General features: G+C 40.8%; 1 protein-coding gene across 4 annotated transcripts in view; it reads left to right on the forward strand.

Annotated features, from left to right (window-relative positions):
• The window catches only part of cabin1 (calcineurin binding protein 1), a 220,037-nt gene that overhangs the window by 47,643 nt on the left and 147,953 nt on the right, over window positions 1–24,441 (forward strand). For 3 of the 4 annotated variants that reach the window (XM_078421329.1, XM_078421330.1, XM_078421332.1), the window contains 7 exons: window positions 1,458–1,664; window positions 4,242–4,387; window positions 5,591–5,852; window positions 7,148–7,318; window positions 9,542–9,631; window positions 10,874–11,025; window positions 12,623–12,792. In XM_078421329.1, the coding sequence (XP_078277455.1) occupies window positions 1,458–1,664; window positions 4,242–4,387; window positions 5,591–5,852; window positions 7,148–7,318; window positions 9,542–9,631; window positions 10,874–11,025; window positions 12,623–12,792 (1,198 nt within the window). The remainder of the gene's footprint in view (window positions 1–1,457; window positions 1,665–4,241; window positions 4,388–5,590; window positions 5,853–7,147; window positions 7,319–9,541; window positions 9,632–10,873; window positions 11,026–12,622; window positions 12,793–24,441) is intronic. The other variant, XM_078421331.1, reaches the window with a different exon arrangement.

Here is a 24,441-nt window from a genome sequence, read left to right on the forward strand (position 1 = left end):
ATATTTATTTGCTGCTGGTCTGTTCTTTAGGATTCAATTTGTTTGTTTGGTACAGTTAACTGAAGAGAGGATATCTGTTGAGGCTGCATTTAAAAGTTGCTTTGGAAATATGAACAATAATGAATTTTTGGAAGAACAAACAGGGAATTAATGGAAGAGTGAAGAAGTATTGAAACCGTGATTTCTGGATTGCATAAAGCATTTAAATTTTGGCCAATCCATTCCATATCTTTGTGCTTGTTTCTCTTCTTCAAACATCATGTTTCTGGATGTTTGTTAGTGCTGTGGCCTTAATGGTGGATCAATTCTAAATCAGAACATGGCAAACTATAACTGGAAGATTGACACAAAATGCTGGAGTTACTCAATGGGTCAGGCAGCATCTCTGGAGAAACGGAATAGGTGATGTTTCAGGTCGAGACCCTTCTTCAGACTGAGAGGCTCTTCGGTATAAACCAGCATTTGAAGTTCGTTCCTACAAACTATGACTTGAAATATCTTAAATTTTGTGGAAACACTGATTTAAGTTTGACGTGCCCTTTCCCCTAGGTGCCATGATGTGCATTGACAGAATAGGTTTAGAGACCTGGTATAAATGTATCTTAATTCCTTCACCCTTTGAAACATTCATACTGGTTTGTGGGGTAATAATGAAAATGAAGCAATTGGCATTCAATGTTGTTACTCTGTGGGTAACAATATCAGCTTTGTGATTTTATTTTGGGCATGTGTAGCTTTAAGTACTGCCTGTGATTTATTGTATTCCACTATAATTAAGGGAAATGAGTAAAGCTGGTGAAATTTCAGGCATTTACAAAGTAGTTCTGCTCCAAATACACAGAAAATCTTAGCCTTGGCTGCAAGAGATCTATTTTGAAATGTTGATAACCCACCAAGCCCTAATTGCTGCCTATAGAAAGAGATTTCCCCAAAAAACATTAAATGTTTGGTAGGTATTGCGATCTATTCATGAATGTTTCGGTTTTAAATATTTCAAAACTCTTCTATTTTATCATATTTGGGATTTTTGTTTCTTCCTAAATCATATATGTATATTCTGATCTTTGTTTAGCATGTTTATAAAGTTAATGAAAAATTGTTTGTATGTTGACTCTGAATGATCTTTAATGTGATTGGCTGCTGAGCCAACCTTGATGACATTGAATCCTGGGGCTCACTTTGATCAGAGGCCCAATGGCATTGTTGGTTGCAAGAAGTGATGATGTTGCGTATCTTTGTGGGGAACTTTCTTCAAGCTCAGCAAGGGCTATTGTTTTGGCCCTGATTGTAAATTCTGGGCTATCAATTTATTTTGTGTTGCCCAAAGGAAATATTTTAAAGATTTCTACGAAAGTTAATTTCTACGAAAGTTTACTTACTTCCTGACGGCTGTTCTATGAACTAAAAACAGTGGCTCAATGTAAATTGTTGTTTATTTTCTCTTGTATCAACTGTAGGTTGAACTGGGCTGGAATGATGCAGAATTTATGTTTGACTATTTCAAACCCAAGAATTACCCAGAATTCGACAGTTACAAGACCAGCACTGTGTCAGCAGATTTGGCAAATCTCTTGAAGAAGATTGCTGCGATAGATCGTGATGAAGATAATCTACCTCTTTCGATGGAGAGTGTTACAGCATATATTGAAGGCTCCGTTGACACGGTAATGTTAATAGCACTGTGGAGGAACTGTCAAGTGTAAGAATTAGGAGCAGGAATAGATGACTTGGACCTAGGGCCTGCTCTGCCAGTCTGTGAGATGGTTGCTATCTTAACTTTTCTGCCTGATTCCCATGAACACTTCCACAAGTGTCTGAAGATCTTTTGGACTTGTAAATAAGGACAACATCCACGGCTCCCTGGGGCAGCTAATGCCAAAGATTGATAATCATCCAAGAGAATAAATTGTTCTTTAACTCTTTGTAAATGGATGTCCAAATTATCCTGATTCCCCGTTGAGTAACATCCTCACATCAACCACTGTCAAGCTCCTCAAAATCCGGCCTGATGGCAAGATGGCCGCTGAGTATTCTAGACTACAGAGAATATAGATCTATTCTGCTGAATTTTCCCTCTTTAGACACTGCTGTCACCTTGGCAATTAGCATAGCAAAGGTTTACTCAATTGTCTCTTTGGCAGATATATTCCTCCTTAAACGTGGAACACAAAACTGTATGTAGTACTCCACTTGCTGTTTAGCAAGTTATTCCTACTTTTGTATTTTAATCCTTTAGTTATAAATGCATTTGCCTTCCTAATCACATGTTCTACCTTGTGTTCATTATGTGAGGAAATCCAGATCAGTCTGAACGCCAGCATTCGTTAGTCTCACGTTTAAGTGGGAAAAAAACTGCACATGTGAAAAATCTGAAATGAGACAGAAAATACTGGAAATACTCAGCAGGTCACACTTTAATGTTTCAAATCAAAAACACTGACAGAGCTGGGAAAGATGGTATACAAATTAATTTTAAGTTGCAGAGAGGGTGGGGAGGCAATGGATAGGAAATACAGAGCTGTAGGAAATGCCCATTGGTCAGTCCATGCTAGTGGAGAGGAAAACGGAACCAATGTTTCAAATGGAGCAAAACTAAACCTGAATGGCTGCAGTGTGCTCACAAAGAGGGTAAAATACTGTTCCTTATGCCTACTTCGCTGGTCTTGATTTAATAGTTCAAGAAGCCATCGACAGGTTAATGAGGGAGTGGGGTGGAGAATTAAAGTGGTAAGCAAACAGGTAACTGGATTATCCTTTAGGATTCGGGGCAGCTGTGGTTCTTATAATTGTAAATTCTCATGATTCTAATCCTTCTACTTTTAAACTTTAAATCACTTTTTTTTTAATGAATTACATCTCTCTTTTTCATATTGGTTTATCTACAAGGGCAATTCTTTCTCCTTGACTTTTTACGTTTTATCATTCTTAATTATCTTTCAGGTTATACTCCTTGCATTTCTCTGTTTTGAATTTTTATCCTGTATGTATCTGCTCGATTCCTAAAGCCTCTTGTCCTTCTTAAATCGGGCATCTATATGAACGTTCACACTTGCAGCACATGACTGTCAGTTGTACAGATGTTACTGCTGAATATTTCCAGTACTTTCTGTTTTTTATAACATTCATTAATCACAATTTTACATGTCCAGTGCTCCGACTGTTTTGCTTTTTTGAAAATTATTACTCCTGCTTTCCATCCCTCATCCAGTTTCCAGTCAATGTTAGTGTTTTCCCATTGATACTTTATCCTAGTCTAATTCTACGATTTGTTTTCCCTTTTTTGAGGAAAATATGTTATGTCAATAATCCACCAGACGTGTGGCATCAATTAAATAGAGGTTAGAGACTATACCTTTGTAAGGCAATCTGCTAACCAGGATTACCAATGAATCAAAGATTTAAGCCTGAGCAATGCTGCTGGAAATCAGGGAGAACAATTATCATATTTTATTCATATTCTTTGAACATGCCCACTTCGTTACAAAATAACAAAGGTGAAAAAAAGATACTTAACGTTTTCACATGATTGGAGGCCAGATGTTGTGTGGTGAAACCCCTGTAAAGATGTCCCGTCAGAGTTGGGGACTGGTATCTAATGAGGCTAGAGACAGAGGATCAGGAGCTCAGCTATTTCCCATCTAATGTACTAGTTATGCTTATTGAGGGATAAATATGCAGAAGGAGGAGCTTATATATTGTGAAACCTGTGAAGTCACATCCTTTACTCGAGACCGTTATTTGGAAGAGATGAAGAAAGTGTGAAAAGTGTGAAATAACTGTTTACGTAGAACAGTACAGCACAGGACCAGTCCCTTGGATCCACAATGCCTGCGCCTAACATAATGCCACGATACCACTAAATCACACCTGCCTGAACATGATCCATTACCCTCAATTACCTGCATGCCCATGTGCCTATCTTTAAAGTGCATTGAAAACATTATTGTGCCTCTCCACCACCACTCCTGGCAGCGCATTTCAGGCATTTACCACCCTGTTTAAAAAAACCTTGCCCTGCACATTTCCTTTAAACTTTGCCCCTCTCACCTTTCAACTATACCCTCTAGTCTTTGATGGAATTGAGCTATAATAATTGAGTAGCACCTATGTTACAGACCTTCTCTAAAAAAAAATATTTCTACTTTATTTGGGTAGATTAAAATGGGTTTCTAGTGAATATCTTTTTTTAAAGCAAATGTTACAGCTTTAAACCTGATGATGTTAATCTTTTTTTGTCTTAGGTGCCAATACTTCCTGAAGGAACAGATTCTGCGCTTCCTCTTGTTAATGAGTTGTATTACCTCTTGGCTGATTATCATTTCAAGAACAAAGAACAGGCGAAAGCTATTAAATTCTACATGCATGACATCTGTGTCTGTCCAGGCAGGTACGAATTGCTGGTTGTTGTGAAATCAAGAAAATCAATTGTGGTAGTATTTTGGGATGTTTCATATTTTCCAATGACTAGAATGTGCTCTTTGTGATTGAACACCCTTTACCCTATTTCCTACATTGGTATTAAGATGTCTTAGCTTGTATGGTCCAGTTCTTATAGTTTACTGATTGCGAACTCGTGCAATAATATCTGCTCGTGACTTGCTTCTGAAAGCTGTGCAACCTTCTGCACTATTACTAATCAGATTTTGCCTTCTCAGCCGTCTTGAATAGGATTAATTGTATATTTAAAAAATAAAGAATGTACCTGTGGGGTCCACTGATCTTATCAGTTGGTACTTCTTCCCTACTTCTGCTGTTTATTTCTTTGTGCATTGCAAATTCTGATGTGACCTGAATCAAGTATGTTGGACAAAGTCTGCCCTATTTCTACTGTCATTAAAGCATGAATAATGCTTTAAATGTTGCCAGTTAATCTTTTGAAGTAGTTGCTTTGAGTTGCAATTAAAACTGCAGCAATGGATTGAGCTGTTTGACATGGGTTATTCTTGACAATATTCAAAAAGCAGGAACAAAGAGCTCATTTAAAAATGGATTATAGCTGGTGGAGTTGTAACCTCTCTAATTTGTCCAGCTTCTTGTGTACATGCAAAAGACTGAAAACACCCCAGGCAGGTCCAATATTCAACCTTCCTTTACCTTCAGAATTCAGAGTACTTTAGTTTAGAGGTACAGCATGGAAGTAGGCCCTTCAGCCCACTGAGGCCATGCCGACCATCGATTACCCTCTCACACTAGTATCCCACTTTCTCATCTACTCCCTACACATTGGGGGCAATTTACAGAGGGCCAATTAACCGACAAACCCACACGTCTTTGGGATGTGGGAGGAAACCAGTGCACTTGGAGGAATCTCATGCAGTCACAGGGAGAATGAGCAAAGTTCACACAGACAGTGCCCAAGGTCAGAATCGAATCTGGGTCTCTGGCACTGTGAGGTAGGGGCTCTACTAGCTGCTCCACTGTGCTGGCCAGCTAGGAAGAAAATGTAGCAATAAAATAAACTTCCAGCATCTGCAATCTCATTTCTCCTAGGTAGAAACTACCTTAGATTCTTGAAAACTGGTGAAGCATATCACAGATATTTTTTATCTGTAGATTAATCTTTCTAATATTTTAAACTTCTGTTTTGTAGGTTTGATTCGTGGGCTGGCATGGCTCTTGCCCGAGCCAGCCGTATCCAGGACAAGCTGAATTCAAATGAGTTGAAGAGTGATGGGCCTATCTGGAAACAGTCAGTTGCTGTTCTGAACTGCTTTAAACGGGCACTTGAGATAGATCATTCTAACCTCTCGCTCTGGATTGAATATGGATCTATGTCTTATGCTCTGCACTCATTTGCTTCACGCCAGTTAAAACAGCGGAAAATGGAGTTGCCATCAGAAGTTGTCCAACAGGTGAGTGGCCAAAAGTCGCAGCACTAGTTCACATCATCAACAGCAGGTTTAATGGCTTGGGGGAATTTTGGGTTGGAGATTTTCTATGTAAATTACTGCTAGCTTAAGTATTTTTAAATAAATTGTGTCTATAATTACTGCTGTCTGTACATCTTGGTTCTTAATATTCTTAATTTCTCTGCAATTCAGCAACTTTTAGATACTTTGTGTATTTAATTAATTAGACCTGCCATAGTTCTATATCAGCTGTTCAACTAACTCTCCTCTTTAGTTTACACCAGCACAAAAGGAACACCATACATTTTGAATCCTCAGACAAATTATTGCAAAACCATAGTGCTTCTGAACACAATATATTGTCCATGTGTAGGTATATCTCACTGCCCATGATGCATAGTTAAATTGAGCCTATTAAGGACAAAAATGAAAACTTGCCTGTGAATGCTGAAGCAGTGGTTAATGAAACCTCCACCTCTTGTTTCTTCAATATTTCTTTCTCCCATGCTTTCATCATTCGCCTCAACATCCATGCCTCTCTGATTACTGGTCTCCGAAATATACACTATTTCAACCATCTCCTGAAAAATCCGATTAGCATGAGAGATGACTGTTCACATCCACCTCCGAATATTATCCCTGGTTAGCTGGTCCTACTGTCATGGTCCATAGACTGCACTGTACAACATCCATAGCCTTTTCAAGTGAATTTATGGATGTTCCTCCGGACCCTACCAGCAGTTAGTCTGCCTTTGGCTCTCAAACTTCCTATTCCCATGGGTTCTACCTTTACACATGCTCAGCAGGCCAGGTATCACCTGTTAAGAGAAAAACAATCTTCGACTACATTAGTATTTAAGATTTATACATTTGAAGACTGGGGAGGGAAAAAGGTTACTTTATTCCTGCCATTTCTGAAGTGTGTGCGCAGAGAGCCAAAAATAGTTGCATTCCGAAAAAGCTCATGGCGTGATATGCAACATTGCACTGTAAAAGTATCGGAATTTCGTCATCTCAGGGAGTAATGGTAAATTAATTTTGATTTAGATCTACTGAGTAATCGTCTTTAACACTAATTTAAAACCGATATATTGAGCTATAAATTCCAGTACCTGCAGACTCTTGTGTCTATAGGATATTAAACTTCCTTTTCAATTTTTCTTTTTGCTTGCTATTTGCTGTTTTCATGCACATCATTCTGTGGCTGGGGGGGATGGGCTGGTGATTACAGCCAATGCTGAGTGGTCATTAAACAATCAAAACATTGTGCCATTCACTGTCTTTGTTGTGCACCACAGATGGAAGAAAGAAGAGACAGCATGCTTGAGACGGCCAAGCAATGTTTCCTATCAGCAACACATTGTGAAGGTGATGGCGATGAGGAGGAGTGGCTCATTCACTACATGTTGGGTAAAATAGCAGAAAAGCAGAAACAACAACCAAAGGAATACTTGGAACATTACAAGCAGGTCAGAATTGATCTTGGATTCCAGTCATTTTTCAATATTCCAAGATTTCTGTAATTCAGCGAGATTGAGAGGGAAGCGAAAGAGATGGAGAAGTTGCACTACTAATCAGGGAGACTGTCATTGCAGCACTCAGAGAGGACATACCGGAGGGTCTATCCGCTGAAGCGATATGGGTAGAGCTTAGAAATAAGCACTCTAATAGGATTGTACCATAGGCCTCCCAAAAGCAAGTGCAGATAAAGGAACAGATATGTAGACAGATTACCGAAAGATGCCTAAGCAACAGGGTTGTCTTGGTGGGTGACTTTAACTTCCTTGACGAGGACTTGCTCAGTGCCATAGGTTGAGGAAAATAAATTTGTACATGTTTGTATATTCAAGAGTGTTTTATTGTCATATGTCCCAGATAGAACAATGAAATTCTTACTTGCTGCAGCATAACAGAATATGTAAACACAGTACACCGTAGACAATATGATAAACTAGAGAAAATAAAAGTTCACTGTGTATATGTATACACATACTCACAAATATACACACACACACACACATATTGAAATTGTTGTTCTGTTGTGTCATAAAAAGTGTTTTGAAAACATTATATAATCTTGAGCATAGGCTCATACTCTGCCTGTGCAGAGGCACAAGCCACCATTTAACAAAGGAAGACACAAAGTACTGGAGTAACAGCAGGTCAGGCAGCATCTCTGGAGAACATGGAGAAGTGATGTTTCAGATCTGGATCCTTCTTCAGACTGATGGTAGTAGTGATGGAGAAAATGGGAAAAGAGATGGGGTGGGACAAAGCCAGGCAAATGATGTCGAGACGGGGGGGGGGGGGGGGGGGGGGGGGGGGGGGGGAGGGAGGTTGGTTTGGAATGTGGGAGGAGACCGAAGACCCAGAGAAAGCCCACACAGTCACAGGGAGAACGTGCAAACGCCATACAGACTGGACACATAGTCAGGATTGAACCAGGATCTCTGGGGCTGCAAGGCAGCAAATCTCTCACTGTCCCACCCTCTTTTTCCTCTTTTTCAAAGATTTAAACCTTTACCAATTTTTATTTAGCCACAAATCCTCAGCAGTTGTGCCAAACAGTTTACAGCAACTTGTGTTTTTTTTTCTTCTAAGAGAAACCAGGTACAAAGTTTGAACATCTATCACACTAACTTCTATCAATTATAAGCTCAAACATCATGTCAGAAGCTTGATCAGATAAAATAAGCTGTTAATCCTTATGTTTATGCTTATTATTATCACGTGTATTGGGTTACAGTGAAAAGCTTTGTTTTGCATTCTATCTAATCAAATCAGTTCATGCTTTGCCTAGATAGAATCTAGCCAAACTCAAGTACAATAGGTAGAGGAAAGGAAAAGCTATAGATTGCAGTATATAGTTCTTAGCTTTGTAGCGCAACAGTTCCAGAGTCCGAAATCCAGCATAACAGTGAAATCTTGCTGTGCTGTCAAAGATGTATTCAGATAAAATGTTAAACAAAGGTTCATTTTGCCTTTGTGTGTTCGTAAAAATCTATTAGTGTGACACAGTGTGGAATCGGGCCCTTCAGCCCAACCTGCCCACAGCAGCCAATATGTCCCAGCTACACCAGTCCAATCTGCCAGCATTTGGTCCACATCCCTCCAAATTTGTTCTATCCATGTACCCGTCTAACTGCTTCTTAAATGTTGGGATAGTCCCTGCCTCAACTACCTCCTCTGGCAGCTTGTTCCATACATCCACTACTCTTTGTGTGAAAAAGTTACCCCTCAGATTCCTATTAAATCTTTTCCCCTTCACTTTCAACCTATGTCCTCTGGTCCTCGATTTACCTACGGGCAAGAGACTGCATCTATTCCTCTCATAATCTTATTCACCTCATCACCTCTCATCTTCCTATGCTCCAAGGAATAGAGCCTACTCAACTTCTGCCAATAGCCCAGACCCTCTAGTCCTGGCAACATCCTATTAGCACGAGACAAAGAAGTGTTGGTGACATCTCTCGGATGTCCTGGCAAAAACCATTCTTCAGTTAACACTTCTCAAATATTATTGTTTGCTTCTTCAGCAAAAGCCCAGCTATGTCAAAATTTGATACCAAAAAACAAGATTACACTTTCAAAAATATTTCATTTTATTTCAAGTAATAGTGAACTGCTGAGTTAATTTATATTGTTGTGTAAAAGTATCTTTATTTAAACTCCCAAGTGCTATGTTTTGTCAGGCAGCACATAATCTACATGAAGATGCAGCACATTACCCACGGAAAATCCATTACCACAATCCACCAGAACTGGCAATGGAGGCTTTGGAGGTACTGAATCAAGAATAGGCAAACTGGGATGGACGTGCTTGAGTATATTATGTGATTTCTAACAATTATTTCAGTATGTAAAACGTTTTGCACTTTTGGGAGATAACATTCGATGTAAAACAGTCTGAATATGGTTTAACTGCAGAATTAAGCAAATTCTTATTTGCTAGCTGTTGATTGTAGGATTTCTTTTCCATTTCTTTCAATATGAACTTATCTATAAGATATTCAAGATCTGTGTTACAATCGAGCATTAGGTGCTCAGAACCCATGGAAATCCTTTGCCTTTATTTATTTCACCAATCAAAGATTATGAAGTAAAGCATGGTATGAAAGGATTTAAAAAGCATTAATTTGGGCAAGAATTCTCTAAATTCAATTACAGTGATTTCTAGTAGAAGTATTTATTAGTTCCGTTTCATTCTCTCACACTTCTGCTTCACTTTGTATTTCCTCAGGATTAAGGATTTTTAAACTCTTGTTCTGTTGCCTTTTTATTATTGATTGCTCACTTTTACTATTTCAGCAATTCCACCTTGTGAAATAAACCACACTGGAATTAATTTGAAGCTTAGGGCAAAGGAAAGAATAGAAATCTAAACTTTTTTTGTGGTGTATTGTTTATAAATTGCAGTCTTTATTGCAGATTAAAAGCCAGTTTGATTTTTTTTCCAGGTGGGCCTTATAACTAGGAGCCAGATCTTTCACACTTGGCATTTATCCTATAAATCATGTGTGGAATTACTGCAGTGTTTCGTTTATGCAAGCTTTCTTTAGAGAGGTTGTAGTCTTAATCCCTCCAACACACAGCATATCTACTAATACGTAACAAGTAATCATGCTATCTTTTTTGCAATATATATGTTCTTTCACACTCAGAATTCTTCCCTGAGAGAAACTGGTGCAAATAGACAAATATACCGAGTGTAAAACATACAGGCATTGCAACCAGCTTGAATTGGTGGGTTACTGCTTACATCCCTCAATCCTGGCCAGCAGTCTCATCATAACATGGCTGCCACTTTATTAAAAGATTTGAATTGCAATATAAACTTGTATAAAACTCCTTACTTTTACAATTTTACACCTCTAGAAATGGAGAAGTGATTAATGCAATATAATCCATGAGATGAATAATTATTGCTGGGTACCACTACATAAACGTTGAGAATATCTGTGAAGATTAGTGATAGTTTAAAATGTCAGAATTAACTGTTCATATAACCATATGATGATGTTCAGGTCTACTTCAGACTTCATGCCTCAATCCTCAAACTACTGGAGAAGGATGAAGTAACTGTGGACTGCGAGATGCTCTTCAGCTTCATCAAAGAAGCAGCGCACGGACCTTTTGCCAGAGGTGAAGAGAAGAGTACATTTAAAGTCAATGAGAAGTAAGTGTCATTAAAGAAAGAGGACTTTAATGATAAGACATCCCATTACAATTAGATATATGATCTTCCGGCGTGGTTTTCTTTGGTAGTAGACTAAAGCTACTCTTTGAAAATGAATCCTTTGTGTAGTAAATTAATGGGCTGATAAATATTTTGTGAATAGCTTTGTCATCTATGATTCAAAAGTAATTGTAAATGAGGACAGCCGGAAGCAGCCGGAAAGTTGGCGTGAGCAGATCCATCTGCTATAACTGAAATCTGTTATAAAGGGCTCTGTTAAAACGAGGGTTGACAGTAATTTTGAATCTTAAATGATTTTCGGCTATTTCATGCAATGTGCATTACATTCATTTTGTGTGGTGGTGTGGTATGCCAAATGAACTTGTGTTTTTTGATTTACAGTACCTTTGGGTGTATGTGAGGTTTTGTGAGTATCATACTTGCAAGAGGAAGCATCATTTCTAACTTGTCTTAGAATTTATTGTTCAACTTGAAATAGTTAATGTTAAACTGATTCAGTGTTGTTTTTGGAGTATCTATTCTCAGAATAGCTTTCTTGCTGTGACAGTGGCATTTCAACAGTGATATTGACCCACATTGAAACTTGAGGGGTCCTGTCCTATGGATACTGACTGTATAATTTCCTTTTGCCATTGAATGTTATTTGTCTAAGTACCTGCTGCAGTCATTTCACATTTTTCCTGCAGCTTCCTCCCACTGCACTATTATTGGAGCTTACACAGTGCTTCCCAAAGCCCAAGGGACAGTTTCCAAACTTTTCCTCACAAATGAACAGTCTCTTTCTAAACTTAAAACCCTAAACCTTAATAGGTTGAAGTATCTTTTAAACTAAATGTTATGCAAGAATCAAACATTTTTTACAGTTCTGCTATGTGCACCCTATAATTAGAGCAAGAATAACGCATAGGGCCAGGCCTAAGCTATTGCTCTGTCAAACACTTAAAGCCATGATCTATCTACATTAAATAAAATAATTTTTAAAATGCAGAAATCTGAAATAAATGAAAAATATTGGAAATACTCAGCAGATCAGGCAGTATAAATGGAAAGATAATTCCAATGTGGACACAAAATGCTGGAGTAATTCAGCGGGACAGGCAGCATCGTTGGAGAGAAGGAATGGGTGTCGTTTCGGGTCAAGACCCTTCTTCAGACTCTATATAGACTATATAGACTCTACATAGACTTCAATATCATTCCAATATTGGACTCAATGGGCCACTGAACCACAGTGAGAAACAGTCAGCAGCCGGTAAGGTCAACTCTCCCGTAAATGCATTGTAGGCCTAAACGCCTGACAATTGCACAGGTAAACCCCATGAGGAGTTGCTAGCAAAACCAGGGCCGTGGTTGTACTCCGCAGCACGTTAGTGGCACCTTGTGGTAAATATGTGACATTGCGGATTCTGTGCTGCTCCCGAAGTTGTGGCTACTGTTTCACAAAGGTGTCTGTGTTGTTCCACACATGCAAACATTTCTATTCCATTTGCACCAAGAAAATATTTAGATAATGAATCGTGGTTATTATGAAGTTCTACATTACAGCGTCTCTTTTATTCTCTTATGTCTTCTTCAGGGAAAAGTCCTGTATAAACGATGAAGACTCCCATTCTTCAGGTGGAACCGTGCAAGGTCAAGGAAACCTTACCTCAGGTCCAGGTCTGACATCCCCACTTTACACAGCCACACCGATTGACCACGATTACGTCAAACGTAAAATCCCCCATCAGCAGGCTTCAATTGATGGTATTATTCTTGTTATAGATAATGACAATCTAAGAAGGTGATTAATAATTGGGCAATCATAAGTGGTGAATTCTGTTAAATGCTAAACACTGGGTGATGGTGTGTAGGAAAATGGGCAATATGGCTGCTGTCTAGCTTCTTTAAAATTATGAGAATTAGATTTCTTTGATCTTTTTTCGGTGCTTGCTTGGATTGTTGATGGCTTCTAAGTGTTTGCTGCTACGCTTGCATTTGTATGAAGTGCAGTTTGGCTGCATTCAGTGCCAGAACTGTTATAGCAGAACAAGCGTACACTGAATGACGTCACAACTAGCTATGGCTTATAGATTTCTGGCTCAGGCCTCAAAACATGGTTCCTCCATAAAACGTGGCAGATAGCCACTACTATTCGGTGATTTTATGGTAATACCTGCAAACATCATTTGAATTGATGCAGATTGTATATGCTGCAATATTTGTCTTAGCCACGTGCATGCTTTGTGTTTGCTATTTTCCTGGTCCTGTAACTTTTATTTTATCATTATTCATTAGCTTTTGCGTATAATTGCTGATTTGAAAATCCATAATTGCCAAGCAATGAACACATCCAAAAAGAGAATATTACCACCTGCCCTTGCCATTCAATGGCATTGCAATCATTAAATCCTTCATCCTCAAAATTCTGGAAGATTATCATTGACCAAAAACTCAACTGGACCAGCCACATAAACGGAGCAGGTCAGAGGTTGGGTAGCTTGTGGTGAATGGTCTACTTCCTGACTCCCCTTCCTGACAAGGCCTTTCCATGATTTACAAGGCAGAGATCAGGGGTGAGATGGAGTATTCTTCACTTGTCCATGTGTATGCAGCTTCAACAGCGCTGAAAAAAACTTGATACCATCCAGGACAAAGCATTCCACACTCCATTGACCACCCGACACATTTATATCATTCACTGCTGGTGCAGAGTGGCTGCCTTGTGTACCATCTATAACATGTACTGCAGTTACTCAACCAAGTTTATCTGACAGCACTTTGCAAAACTCTGAGCAGGCACATATGAACCTGCAAGTTTTCCTCCAAGTTGCACACCATCCTGACTTGAAAAAATATCACTGTTCCTTCATTGTGACTGAGAGTAAATTCTGAAAAATTCTTCCCTACAATTGTGAGAGCACCTTCACCAAAAGGACAGCAGCCGTTCAAGAAGGCCGCTCATCATATACACCAGACCATTGGGGGCGGGAAATAAATGCTAATCTTGCCAATCAAGGTCCACATTCTGTAAACTGGATGAACCATTTTTTTTCCATATTCTATTGAGTCATAGATCATTCGGTCATTGATTCAACACATTTATGTATACTCCTCGACTGCTAATCGTGCAAGGGGAGCAGAGGAAAGGGAATTGTAGCAATTTTTTCCTCTGGTTTATTTTAATTCCTGGGTAACCTTTTCAGTTATTCTAAAATTGCAATGACACGTGACCGTATTGGCATTGGTGCGTCAGTTTTCAATTATTGAATTCCGAGCCATCTCAAAAGTTAAGAGTGTTCTGTTAGCTTTGTTGGTTAAAAGAGTTGCATATGGGAGTTGTATAGGGAGCCGCAGTAAAGTTGCTGCCTTCCAGTGCCAGAGACCCGGGTTCGATCCTGACTATGGATGCTGTCTGTACAGAGTTTGAACTTTCTTCTTGTGACATTATGGGCTTTCTTCGGGTGCTCTGGTTTCCTCCTACACTCTAAAGATATACAGGTTTGTAGGTTAATTGGCTTCGCTAAAATTGTAAAATTGTTCCTAGTGTGAAGGATAGCGCTAGTGTACGGGGTGAACGTTGGTTGGCGCAGACTCAGTGGGCCGAAGGGCCTGTTTCAGTGCTGTATCTCTAAAGTCTAAAGTATGGATTTTACTTTGTCTAAATTCAATTTCTCTAAGTATCTCAAAGATAAAATTGGAGGCTGGAAGCAGAAAAATCATTGAGCAGGTGTGTCTCTTTTGGACATTTTTGTTCACATGATTCTGTCGTTGGTCTAGTAACAGCTAAAGAACTATCTTAATTTGTTTAGTTTAGAGATAAAGCGTGACAAGAAGCCCTTCGGCCCACTGAGTCCACTTTGACCATTGATCACCCGTACACTAGTTCTATTTCATTCCACTTTCGCATCCTACACACTGGAGGATTTATAGAAGCCAATTAACCTACAAACTTGCACGTCTTTGGAATGTGGGGAGAAACCGGAGAACCCAGAGGAAACCCACGTGGTCACATGGAAAATGTACAAACTCCGCACGAGCACCCGTAGTCAGGATCAAACCCGGATCTCTGGCGCTGTGAGGCAGCAGTTCTAATGCTGTGCCACTGTACCACCCCTTCTGCAATGGTATTTCCACACCATGACCTCCTGGAGCCCCTCAGGCCAGATAGCACAAATGTACTAATGACCATCAACGTTTCTCCAGTTCGTTACTGGGCAATGCAAAGCCATTAGGTTTGTTTCCTTGCCATGATTTCTGGCTATTGGTACTCTTTCTATCCTGCTACATAACCATTGTCAATAGCTGAACCAAACCATTATCATTCTCTCCAATTTTGTTCAGAGAAGAAGAGCATCAATCCATCTCCTTCCAATTCGATGTTACTGTCCATCACTGACCCTTAGCTCATTTGCTGCTGAAACTCTCAATACCTTGGATTTGACCATTCAAATACTCTTGTTTCAGACCACAGATGTTGCGCTCTCCATGAACCTGAGGTAATTTAAATTTTCGCTGTCTGGATCCCAACTTGCAGCAGATCCAGTTCACACACCACCCCTGTGATTGCTGACCTAAGTTTTCTCTAATTTGGAAAAGACTTGGTTTTAAAATTCTCTTCCTTGTTTTCAAAACTTCCCATGTCTCATTCCTTTCATTTTTATCTGCCCGAGCATACAAATTTCCAAACGTTCTACATTCCCTTCTACTTGTGGACTCTGAATATCCTTGACTAAACCATTAGCCATCAGATGCTAGGATTTTGAACTCTGGATAACTTTCCCTGGAACCCTCCACATTTCCCATTCTTGCCTCCTTTTAAGACATTTCTTAAAACACATCTCATTGACTATTTCCTAACATCACCTTATCTGGCAGTGTCACATAAAGTAAAGAATTTCCAAGTATTTCACAGCATTATCAGACAAATGTGGTTTCACCTTTGTTTGATAATGCACCCGTGAGGTACTTTGAAATGTTTTACTTTATTGAAGGAATGGTATAGATAAAGGTGATGGTAGTTGCAGGGGTTGTTACCACAGTGTGGGGAAATGCCAGTGCTGACTTGTCTGATTAAGGAACCAATACTGAAGATACGTGTGGACATTTTGTTTTTGAGCTTTGAGATATGGAAACGATTTCCCATGAAAAGGAAACAGTTTATAAGGGACAAAGTTTGCTCTGTCAAAGTTCCACTCAGGCTCAAGATTTTGGTTAGAGGATTGAAAGTACAAGTCTTGCATCAATTTTGTCAAAGGCAAAAATATGGCAGTTATTAGACTTATGAAGAAACCTTTTTTGTGCCTGACTGGAAATTGAGATACAATAATGAAGCTGTACACAAAGGTTGAGATTGAGCTGAGGAGTGCAGTGTACAACCATCAGTGAAATAGTAATGGTTTGATTGATGCACAAGAGTTCATTTTTGTGTGAAGAAGGAACCAAATAGGGAAAAACAGAATGTTGGAAACCACTAGGATACAGGGAGAAGTCTTAAGAGGGTAAACCTTCGCGGACGCACAGTAATATCAGAGGAAAATGAGTGACCATGAAGTTATTTTTTGTTTTAGGAGAAGGTAGCTGATGCTTTCCACAAATCAATGATGGAATGACCTTGATGTTGCATTGGTGTGCTTTGCTTGTGCTTTCGGCTATTTGTGTTGGGAGCTATGGAATGTCTTCCTTTTTGAAGATAAATGTCTTTCTTTTATCGCTTTCCATTCATTGTAGCTCATAATGCTGTGAATATATCTTCTCATGCTCTTCATTTAGTTCCATTATTAAATAGGAGATTATGCCAATCGACTCGCTTTTGCAACTGCCTCTGCGCCCCACTACTGCCGAAACCTGCAGCCACACCTTTATGATGATCTCTGGACTTCTTGTGCAGTTTCACTGGATCTGATCCAGTGCTGATTAACTCTGATTCTTATCACTTGATAACTTGTTTCCACGTCTCTTGATCCTAGTGCAATAAGTGCACGATCAAAGAATAAATTTCCTAAACCTAATTCCCACTTCTGCAGCTTTATATGCAGTGTGTTTTGAGTTTCTGGCTATTTTACAGTTCCATTCTCTGAACTCTCCCTTGCTTGTGCCTCTCTCCTCACAATGTTAATGTACCTCCCTCCTTCAAAGGTTCTTGAAGAACCTTGCTGTAAGCTTACTGTTGACCACCGTTAACACATCTCCAGTGTTCTGTATCCGACTTCTCGCATTGGGATGCCAAACAATGTTGTTGGTGATACTGGACATATTCCATTTGTTATGTTGATTTTCCTGTCCTGCAGCCTGAAGATCATTCTGATGTGGTACTCACCTTTGTTTTCTCTGCCGTGGTATATGCATTTCTTATTCTCCCAACCACGAGATGCAAGTTCCACTTTTTCTGTGAATGCACTATTATTAACCAAGGCAAATCTCTTCAATACCATACTTCTCCTGTTCAACTATTATTATGTGGTAACCATGGATATTCTCATTATTTCTGCTTGTTTCCTAAATTTAATTTTATTACCAGAGTTGTCTAACATTTTTAAATTTCCTTTCTCACCCCCCTTCCTTCCATTCCCTTACGCTTTGTTAAAGATGTTTGTCTTTTCACATTTCTTGCAGGCTTGTGAAATACGAGCTTCATGTTGCCAGTCTGCTATGTCCTAAAATGCCTGCTTTCTTAGTCCTTGTGACTTTTTGGTTCCTGTACTATTGGCCCAGATTATAAAACCCTCACCCAGTTTTCTAAATGAAAGGGGAAAACAGAAGAACGGTTTTTAACATGTATCTTTACCCATTTAGGTTTTGATGCCAACATATTTTTGGTTTGCTTTCCCAGTCATTTTTGGAGAAATATAGTGTACACAACAAAATAATGGATTGTTTTCCCACTTCATTATGGGGATCTGTTATAGGTGTAATATTGTGGTATCAAATGTATATTATATTTACATTAATGTGTTACACTGGCTAAATGGTTCTGATTTTGATTATTCTTTTATGTTTTTCGGATAAGTTTTAATTTACCTATAAGCTGCATATCAGCAAATATATAGAAGGAAAATGAAGACGATAATGTTTCATATTGATGTAGATATATCCTTTTGTTTGTATATATCCCAATGCAAAGGGGAATTTTCTCAATTTAGATTTAGTTTAACTTTACAAATTTGTCAGCATGTTACCCATAAAAGTAAACTAAGGAAACACAAAGTGCTGAAGTAACACAGCTGTTCAGGCAGCATCTCTGGAGAACATATATAGGTGAGATTTTGGGTTGGGGCCCTTCTTTGGACTGATTGTGGGAGGGGGGTGGGAAAGACAAGAAAGCTGGAAGAGAGGGGAGCGGGACAATGTGCGGCAGGTAATAAATAGGTGAACGCAGGTCATCTGCATTCTGCAGGTCATCCAAGATGGCTGCGCCGGCAGTTTGTCTTTTTTCTTTTTTTGTCTAGGTGTTAGTGTTAGATGTTTGTAGTAGTCTATTTTTAGCTGTGTATATGTGGGGGGTGGTGGGGGAAACCTTTTTTAAAAAAAAATTACTTCCTCGACGGAGATGCGACCCTTTTCCGAGTCGTATCTCCGTGGCGCTGCGGCCTAACACCGTGGAGTGGGCGGCCTCCAGCTGGGATAGATCCTGAGGGCTCCAGTCGCAGGGCCAGGACTTAACATCTTGGAGCTGGCCGACTTTCGGAGGCTGCAGCTTTACCTCCGGAGGCTCGGCCACGGGCTCTGTGGACTGCAACATCGGGAGCTTGCATGTCCCTGGCTGGCGACCGGCTCCAGCCGTGGCGGCTTCGACCACCCCGTCGGAGGGCTTGATCGACCCGCTTGCAGGACCGTGGCCTGGCGCGGCTCGGCCGCGGGGCCTTCCATCGCCCGGCGCGGCTCGGCCGCGGGACTTTCCATCGCCCGGCGTGGCTCGGCCGCGGGACTTTTAATCTCCCGGCTCGGCTCGGCCGCGGGACTTTTCATCGCGCGGCTCGGCCAAGGGACTATCCATCGCCCGGCTCGGCCGCGGGACTTTTCATGGCTTGGCTCGGCCGCAGGACTTTTCATTGCCCGGCGCAGCTCAGCCGCGGGACCTTCCATCTCCTTGCGAGTCGGGAGCCTCGGTCGCCGCGGCAGAAGTCGAACTATCTGTCCGTGGGAGAAGCATGGGGGAAGAGAGAAGAAATTTTCTTGCCTTCCATCACAGTGAGGGGGTGTCTGGAGGAGTCACTGTGATGGATGTTTGTGTTAAAATTGTGTGTCTTGTGTCTTTTACTCTTTACTGTTGTGGCTGCGTGGCAAATGATTTTCGTTCAATTCATTTTGAATGACAATAAAGGTAATTCAGATTCAGGTGAGAGAAGGAATGAAAAAGGGTATCGACCCGAAACGTCACCCATTCCTTTTCTCCAGAGATGCTGCCTGTCCCGCTGAGTTACTCCAGCATTTTGTGTCTATCTTCGATTTAAACCAGCATCTGCAGTTCTTTCCTACACAGGTGAGAGGGGGGTGGGTTTAATGGAAAGATGGTTGATCTAAGGCAGTAGATGAAAAAAACAAAAGGTCTAAGTCAAAAGGATTGAAGAATAGTGAATTATGAAGCCAGAGAAAGGATTGTAGGTGGAGGGGGAGGGGAGAAATAGGTAAGAATCCAGGTGGGAACAGAGGAGTGGTGGTGCGGATGAAAGAGGATGGGGAGGGGTTAGAGGTTACCCAAAATTGGAGAATTCAATGTTCTTGCCATTGGATTGTAAGCTACCCAAGCGCAATACAAGGCGCTACTCCTACAATTTTACATGTGGCCTCACTCTGGCAATGAAGGAGGCCCAGGACAGAAAGGAGTATATGGGAATGTTAAGGGGAGTTAAAATGGTTAGCAACTGGAAGATCCAATCTGTCCTGGGACTCCTCCATTGCCTGAGTGAAGCCACACGCAAACTGGAGAAACAGCACCTCATATTCTGCTTGGGTAGCTTAAACCCAATAGTATGAACATTAAATTCTTGGTTTTAGGTAACCACTAACAACCATACCCCCTTCCCCTCCATTTTTTCCCTCCCCCTTTCTCCCCCCCCCCCCCCCCCCCCCCCCACATGCCCCTCCTGAACTTACACCTTCGACAAGGTCCCACATAGGAGATTAGTGGGCAAAATTAGGGCACATGGTATTGGGGGTAGGGTACTGACATGGATAGAAAATTGGTTGACAGACAGAAAGCAAAGAGTGGGGATAAATGGGTCCCTTTCGGAATGGGAGGCAGTGACCAGTGGGGTACCTCAAGGTTCGGTGCTGGGACCCCAGCTATTTACGATATACATTAATGACTTAGACGATGGGATTAAAAGTACCATTAGCAAATTTGCAGATGATACTAAGCTGGGGAGTAGTGTGAATTGTGAGGAAGATGCAATAAAGCTGCAGGGTGACTTGGACAGGTTGTGTGAGTGGGCGGATACATGGCAGATGCAGTTTAATGTAGATAAGTGTGAGGTAATTCACTTTGGAAGTAAGAATAGAAAGGCAGATTATTATCTGAATGGTGTCAAGTTAGGAGGAGGGTGAGTTCAACGAGATCTGGGTGTCCTAGTGCATCAGTCAATGAAAGGAAGCATGCAGGTACAGCAGGCAGTGAAGAAAGCCAATGGAATGTTGGCCTTCATAACAAGAGGAGTTGAGTATAGGAGCAAAGAGGTCCTTCTACAGTTGTACCGGGCCCTGGTGAGACCGCACCTGGAGTACTGTGTGCAGTTTTGGTCTCCAAATTTGAGGAAGGATATTCTTGCTATGGAGGGCGTGCAGCGTAGGTTCACTAGGTTAATTCCCGGAATGGCGGGACTGTCGTATGTTGAAAGGCTGGAGCGATTGGGCTTGTATACACTGGAATTTAGAAGGATGAGGGGGGATCTTATTGAAACATATAAGATAATTAGGGGATTGGACACATTATAGGCAGGAAACATGTTCCCAATGTTGGGGGAGTCCAGAACAAGGGGCCACAGTTTAAGAATAAGGGGTAGGCCATTTAGAACGGGGATGAGGAAGAACTTTTTCAGTCAGAGAGTGGTGAAGGTGTGGAATTCTCTGCCTCAGAAGGCAGTGGAGGCCAGTTCGTTGGATGCTTTCAAGAAAGAGCTGGATAGAGCTCTTAAGGATAGCGGAGTGAGGGGGTATGGGGAGAAGGCAGGAACGGGGTACTGATTGAGAGTGATCAGCCATGATCGCATTGAATGGCGGTGCTGGCTCGAAGGGCTGAATGGCCTACTCCTGCACCTATTGTCTATTGTCTATCTCCCTTGCCCCTTCATCTACATTCCTTTCTCAGGCTTCACAACACCTGTTTTACATCACTGGCCTTTGTCCAACCATTTGCCTATCAACCCCCCCCCCCATGCCTGTGTTCACCTATTGCCTTCTACATTTTGTCCTTCCCCTCCTCTCGTCCAATTTTTTCTACCCCCCTCCCCCCCATCCGCAATCAGTCTGAAGAAGGGTATTGACCTAAACCATTTCCAGAGATGCAGTCTGACCCGCTGCACTATCATATTTTGGAAGCCAACATCTGCAGATCCTTGTTTCTACTTCTGACAGATTGTAGTAGGGAAGAGAAAGCTGGAAGAGAGGTGGGGGTGGGTGAGAGCCTGGCAATAGGTTGATGCAGGTGGGGGAGCTTTTTGATTGGCAGATGGTGGGACAAAGGACAGAGGTGAAAACACAAAAAGTGTGAGATTAGGATAGAAGAGGTGTGAGATTTGAAGCCAGAGGAAGGAATAGAGGTGGAAGTGGACAGAGGTACGAAGAAAGGAAGAAATGGGTGCACATCCAGATGGAGTATAGGGAAGAAAGGGGGGAGCGGGTTTTTTGAAGGTAAGTTCGCTAAAATTGGAGAATGCAGTGTTCCTACCGTTGGGTTGTAAACTACCCAAGCGGAATATGAGATGCTATTCCTCCAAGTTAACCTCAATCTAGGAAAGGAAAAGGCCCAGGACAGAAAAGTTATTAATGGGAATGAGAAAGCAAATTAGATATAAATGCTGTTAAGGGTCATGCCATTAATTGTATATTTTTCCCTCAAAGTGTAACACCACACACTTGCTCAGATTAAACTCTTATCTGTAAATCAACAAATAGTAGCTGATTCCTTAAAAATGAAAGGAATGCCACATAATACAGACAGCACTTAAAAGTCGTGTTAATAGAGTACCTGTACTACAATCTAGATCTTAATTGTATTTTGTTTGAAACGTCAAAGCATTGCGAAGCAAAATCATTTCCCACCAGAAATTTACCCAATCTGGTACTAAAAGCCCTTTCCCGGTTTTTCTCATACCCTGACATTGGTCTTCCATTATCATAGTTATGGATATAGAACAGTTGCAGCAAATAAACTGGCCATTCAGCCTAAAATGTCCATGCCGAACAGGATGCCAAGTTAAACCAATCTCCTCTGTTTACACGTAATCCATATCCCTCTTCCTGCATATTTCATGTGTCTATCTAAGAGCCTCTTAAATGCCACTATTGTATTTGCCTTCACCATCACCTCTGGAAGAATGTTCCAGCACCCACCACACTCTGTGTAAAAAATCTCCATTAAACTTTCCCACTCTCATATAGCTATGCCATCTAGTGTTGGACATTTCCACCCAGGGAAAAGGTTCTGACTGTCTATCCTGTCTATGCCTCTCATCATTTTATATATTTCTACGAAGTCTACCCTCAACCTCTGATATTCCAGAGAAAACAATCCAAGACTATCCAACCACTCCTTGTAGTTGAAAACCTCTAATCCGGGCATCATTCATGCAAACCTTCTCTGCTGATGGGGGTTCTTATAGAGATGTATAAAATCACGAGGGGGATAGATAGGGTGAATGCACAGTCTTTTACATAGAACCAGAGGGCATAGGTTTAAGGTGCAGGGAAATATATAATAGGAACCCGATGGGCAACTTTTTCACACAGAAGGTGGTGGGTATATGGAGGAGGTGGTTGAGGCAGGTACCTTAGCAACATTTTAAAGATATTTGGATCGGTGCATAAGTAGAAAAGGTTTAGCGGGATATGGGCCAAACACAGGCAGGTTGAACAAAATAGGGCATTTTGGTCGGCATTTTGATCGGCATCGCAAGTTGGGCCGAGGGACCTGTTTCCTTGCTGTATCACTCTCTTTACGCCTTTCTCCTTGGTGAATACAGATGAAAAATAATACCTCCCACTATTCTTTGACACCCAAGCATAAATTCCCTCCTTTATGCTTAAGTGGTCTTCCCTTCCCTTGGTCACCCGCTTGTGTTTAATGTACATATAAAACGTGGTGGGATTTACTTTAATTTGATTCGCCTTGGACATGTCATTGTTCCTTTTGGCCACTTGAATTCTTCCCTTTTTGCTTTATATTCCTGAAAGGCCCTGTCTGATTTCATTTTTCTAAGGGCTGCACAGTGGCGATGTGGTAGATAGAGCTGCTGCCTCACAGCACCAGAGAACCGGGTTCAATCCTAATATGGGCGCTCTTTGTGCGGAATTTGTACTGTGATCAGTTTCCTCCCATATTCCAAAGATATGCAGGTTTGCAGGTTAAATGTCTTCTGTAAATTGATTCTCGTGTGTCGGTTGTAAAAGTGGAATAGCATAGAACTGGTGTATGGGTGATCGATGGTCGGCATGGACTCTGTAGGCCGAGGGGCCTGTTTCCACGCTGTATCTTTAAACATAAAACTTTACATATGCTTTTTTCTTTTTGACCATATTTACAACCTCTGGACATCTAATGTTCCATTATTTTGCCACCCTTAACCCTCCTTCTTACATGTCAGTTCTGAACTCTGATCAGCTGGCTTTTAAATAACTCCCACATGTCAGATGTGTACTTACCAAGAACAACTGCTCCCAAATTACTCTTCCTAGCTCCTCATAATGTCATCTAATAATGTCGTAATCTGCCTTCTAATTTAGTAGGTTCCCCCAAGATCCAGACTTATCTTTCTTTACAACTATCTTAAAACCTATGGGGTTGTGATCACTGTTTCTAAAATGTTCTTCCACTGATGATTCCCGCTAATTTTTTCCAACTCCCGCTCCCCAACTCAGAGCAACTCTGAAACAAACAAAATAATGGGCTCTGGGACTACACTGGGCCATACTTTTATCCTCTGATAAAATTAATTAATTCTGACCTATTCAATAAAATGCAAACTCGTTGTAAATTTTTATTCTTATTTCATGTATGGAATCTTTCAAAGTAAACAAAGTGTATTGTCACTGGTGGAGTGCAATTCAGTGAACTGTGTGTTTGTTGTAAATTAACAAATTAAACTGTTGGTGTAAGTGACATACGTCTCCAGTACATCAAGGAGAAATTCTGGTATTTAAAGAAAATTTATGTTCCAAAGAAGCTGAGCTCAGTTTTCCCCACATTAAACATCTGAAAGA

Source organism: Rhinoraja longicauda, chromosome 25 (genome assembly GCF_053455715.1).
Source record: "Rhinoraja longicauda isolate Sanriku21f chromosome 25, sRhiLon1.1, whole genome shotgun sequence".
NCBI classification, from domain to species: Eukaryota; Metazoa; Chordata; class Chondrichthyes; order Rajiformes; family Arhynchobatidae; genus Rhinoraja; species Rhinoraja longicauda.